Genomic DNA, 4,234 nt, shown 5'->3' on the forward strand with positions numbered 1-4,234 from the left:
AAAGGCAAGTAGATTTAGGACTGAGCTTAGGAGGAACTTCTTCACCCAAAGGGTTGTGAATCTATGGAATTCCCTGCCCAGTGAAGCAGTTGAGGCTCCTTCATTAAATGTTTTCAAGATAAAGATAGATCATTTTTTGGAGAATAAAGGAATAAAGTGTTATGGTGTTCAGGCGGAAAAGTGGACCTGAGCCACAAAAAAATCAGCAATGATCTCATTGAATGGCAGAGCAGGCTTGAAGGGCCAGATGGCCTACCCCTGCTCCTAGTTCTTATATAGCAAATATCTACAGTGAGGGGTGTGGGGTATATCAGAGTGTTACAGTGAGGGTGTGTGGTATATCAGAGTGTTACAGTGATTGGTGTAGGATATATCAGAGTGTTATAGTGAGGGGTGTGGGATATATCAAAGTGTTACAGCGAAGGGGTGGGGTATATCAGAGTGTTACAGTGAGTGGTGTAGGATATATCAGTGTTATAGTGAGGGGTGTGGGATATATCAAAGTGTTACAGCGAAGGGGTGGGGTATATCAGAGTGTTACAGTGAAGGGTGTGGGATATATCAGAGTGTTACAGTGAAGGGTGTGGGATATATCAGAGTGTCACAGTGAGGGGTGTGTGCGATAGGTTTCTATAACTCTGGCCAAACAAGTGCAACATGAAATCACCTTGATCCCTTCTGCATTAATTGATCAGAATTCAGCTTTAACAGTAGATGTTATGAAGCAGTTTGCTTTGCTGCGGTCCAGGATGATCTTGTTTGTGTTTATTGAGCTCCAAGCCCCTTCTCCGCCCTGATTCTCCTCTCACTAGTTCGGGCTTCGAGCTCCCGCATCCAGCGTCCTTGGGCAAGACTCTGCAGCCAGCTCCCTCTTCCCACCCCTCGCAACTGGACAGAGGGAGAGGCGGCGCTCCTTTCAACATCAGCACATCAATGCTGCAGCGCCTGGAGGCTGGCACTTTGGTACGGTGGAGTGAGTGGGGGCGGATGAGCAACTGGAGGGGCGCGGGGGGGGAGGGGGAGCGGGTGAGGTTCAGCACTCTGGAGAGCGACCTAGGTGGAAGCGGTGTTCAGCCTAAAGCGATTGGAGCCCCGGTGTCTTTAGCACCTTAGACAGCGACCGAGGGAGGGACAAGGTGTCACAGCCGAAAGGGGCTTCAATTCTCTAGACGTCAGCACCTTGGACAGCGACCGGGGGAGGGACAAGATGTCGCAGCACAAAGGGGCTTCAATACTCTAGACTTCAGCACCTTGGACAGCGACCTAGGGAGGGACGAGGTGTCACAGCCCAAAGCGGCTTCAATACTCTAGACTTCAGCACCTTGGACAGCGACCGGGGGCGGGACAAGATGTCGCAGCACAAAGGGGTTTCAATACTCTAGACCTCAGCACCTTGGACAGCGACCTAGGGAGGGACGAGGTGTCACAGCCGAAAGGGGCTTCAGCACTCTGGACATCAGCAAGGTGTCACAGCACAAAGTGGCTTCAGTACTCTAGAAAACAGCACCTTGGATAGCGGCCGAGGGAGGGACAAGTTGCCACAGCCGAAAGGGGCTTCAATACTCTAGACTTCAGCACCTTGGACAGCGACCGAGGGAGGGACAAGGTGTCGCAGCACAAAGGGGCTTCAATATTCTAGAAAACAGCACCTTGGACAGCGACCGGGGGCGGGACAAGGTGTCGCAGCACAAAGGGGCTTCAATACTCTAGACTTCAGCACCTTGGACAGCGACCTAGGGAGGGACAAGGTGTCACAGCCGAAAGGGGCTTCAATACTCTAGACTTCAGCACCTTGGACAGCGACCGGGGGCGGGACACGGTGTCGCAGCACAAAGGGGCTTCAATACTCTAGACTTCAGCACCTTGGACAGCGACCTAGGGAGGGACAAGGTGTCGCAGCCGAAAGGGGCTTCAGCACTCTGGACATCAGCACCTTGGACAGCGGCCAAGAGGTGTCGTGTACAGTCCCAAAGGCGGGTCTCAGCCACCCTCGAGTCTGTGTCCCTTCTGAATCCTTCGACAGCTCCCTCCCCTCCCCACAAAGTTCAGGTGCCGGACCAACCTCTATGAACCTGTGATGGGCGCAACAACTGTGCAGCAGAGGGGCAAGGACACGCTCTCTCCCCACCCACTGCATTCCCTACTCTTCCCAGCATCACCCTGAAGACTGACCCTAAGCCAACAGCTGCAGAAACCCCCTCCCCTTTGAAGGGAGAGAGTTGAGGGGCTCCTGGAATCGAGGTGCCTGCGCTCCTTCAGGGTTATCCGGAACTCACCTGTATCTGGACAGAGGATCTGGTCTATGTGAGTGGATCAGAGAGAGAGAGAGAAAGGGAGAGAGTGCCTGCTCGCAATTTGCTTGCCCCCTTTTGAGATGGAAGTCTTCAGACCTAATCCTGCCACAGCAAAATGAAACCTGTGAGATTGTTTATATCCACCCAGGTGAACAGATGGGGGTCTCGCTTTAATGTCTATTCTGAATAAGGGCTTTGATACCGGTGGTAATCCCAGTGACTAATTTCTCTGAAAAAGAAGGCAGGCATGTTGTTTTAGCTCAGAGTAAAAATGAGCAATTGGGATCTCGATGACGGTGCGAATGACAGCTACTCGGTGACTAACAGCACGTCATCCTTTGATTCAGGACGTTTTGGCAATTTTGGAGCCTTCAACGCTGTTTTACGAATTGGCATTTCGCTGGCGTACTCTGTCGTGTGCGCTATGGGCCTCTTGGGCAACATCCTGGTCCTGTACCTGAACCGAGGGATCTGTGGGCAAAAGAAGAACACCATCAACTTCTTCGTCTTCAACTTGGCCCTGGCCGACTTCCACTTTGTCCTGGTGATGCCCTTCTGGGCGGCCGAGGTCGCCCTGAACCACACCTGGCCCTTTGGCAACGCCGCGTGCAAACTGGTCACCTTCCTCACCGTGCTCAACATGTACGCCAGCGTCTTCTTCCTGACCGGCATGAGCGTCAGCCGGTACTATATGGTGGTTCAAACTCTCCAACCGGGCAGGGCCCCCTTCCGACCCTGCATGGTGAAATGGGTCAGCCTGGTGATCTGGCTTGTCGCTGTCACTGCCAGTTTAGCCCCCACCATATACTCCAAGACGGTCAACATGGATGGTAAGGAGCTGTGCACACGGAGATTTCCAAAAGGACACTATTTTCCAGCACTTCAACACCTTCAGAAGATCACGCTGGCATTTATAATTCCCCTCGTAATCACATCCATCTGCTATCTATCGCTGGTGAACTTTCTACGTCACCACAAACTAAGCAGCGGTAATGCGAAGAGAGAATCCAAAGTTAACAAGTCCATCATAATATTGGTAGCGTCCTTCTTTCTCTGTTGGCTGCCTAACCACATCATAACCAGTTGGGGGGTTCTGGTTAAACTCAAATTGGTCTCCTGGAACAGAGCTTACTATATCACCCAAACCTACGTCCACCCATTGACCATCTGCCTGGCCCACACCAACAGCTGCCTCAACCCCATCATCTACTGCCTGATTTGGAGAGAGTTCAGGGAAGAGCTGAAGACTCTCTTCCGGAGGGTCTCGATGGGTTACTCCTGGATGTGCCTCACGCCCGACTGCCTGGGTGAGCGATGTGACGACAGACAGGTTGCCATGGCTTTGAACCCGGTGAAGGGTCCACCGGACTCTGGTGACCCCTGGGAGAGGTGCAGCATCATGCCAGCCACCAGTACCAGTCTTGTGCTCCCAGAATGACCATGGCCTCGAGCCAATGTGCCCCTGACCGTCGTGGAGGATGTCCAGGGTGCGGACCGCATCCATCGCTCGGTTAGACCGCTGCACATGTCGCAGACACAGAAGGTTGTGTCGAATCTACAACCCAGAAACAGATCATTCAGCACCTCTGCTCCATGCTAGTGTTTTCACTTTCCACAGGGCCTCCTCACATGCCTCTCCTCATCTCACCCCGCCCCTTAAAACACAATATAATTCTATTCCCGTCTCCCTCACGTGTTTATCCAGCTCCCCCGCTCCCCCAAATCTTTAGTGTATTTCTACTATTCATCTTAGCACTCCCTGTGGGAATAAGTCCCACATTCTCCCCACTCCCTGTGGGAGCGAGTCCCACATTCTCCCCAATCCCCGTGGGAGGGAGTCCCACATTCTCCCCCACTCCCTGTGGGAGCAAGTCCCACATTCTCCCCCACTCCCCGCGGGATGGAGTCCCACATTCTCCCCCACTCCCTGTGGGAGCAAG

The 4,234-nt window shown here is 53.0% G+C and overlaps 1 protein-coding gene across 1 annotated transcript; it reads left to right on the top strand.

Moving 5' to 3' along the window:
- The first annotated feature begins 980 nt into the window (after positions 1-980).
- On the top strand, positions 981-3,732 carry LOC119958614 (relaxin-3 receptor 1-like). The gene has a single exon (XM_038787094.1). It carries the CDS (start codon positions 2,566-2,568, stop codon positions 3,730-3,732), a length of 1,167 nt encoding a protein of 388 aa, XP_038643022.1. The 5' UTR covers positions 981-2,565.
- Positions 3,733-4,234: the final 502 nt, after the last annotated feature.

The sequence above is a fragment of the Scyliorhinus canicula genome, chromosome 30, assembly GCF_902713615.1.
Source record: "Scyliorhinus canicula chromosome 30, sScyCan1.1, whole genome shotgun sequence".
In the NCBI taxonomy this organism is placed as follows: domain Eukaryota; kingdom Metazoa; phylum Chordata; class Chondrichthyes; order Carcharhiniformes; family Scyliorhinidae; genus Scyliorhinus; species Scyliorhinus canicula.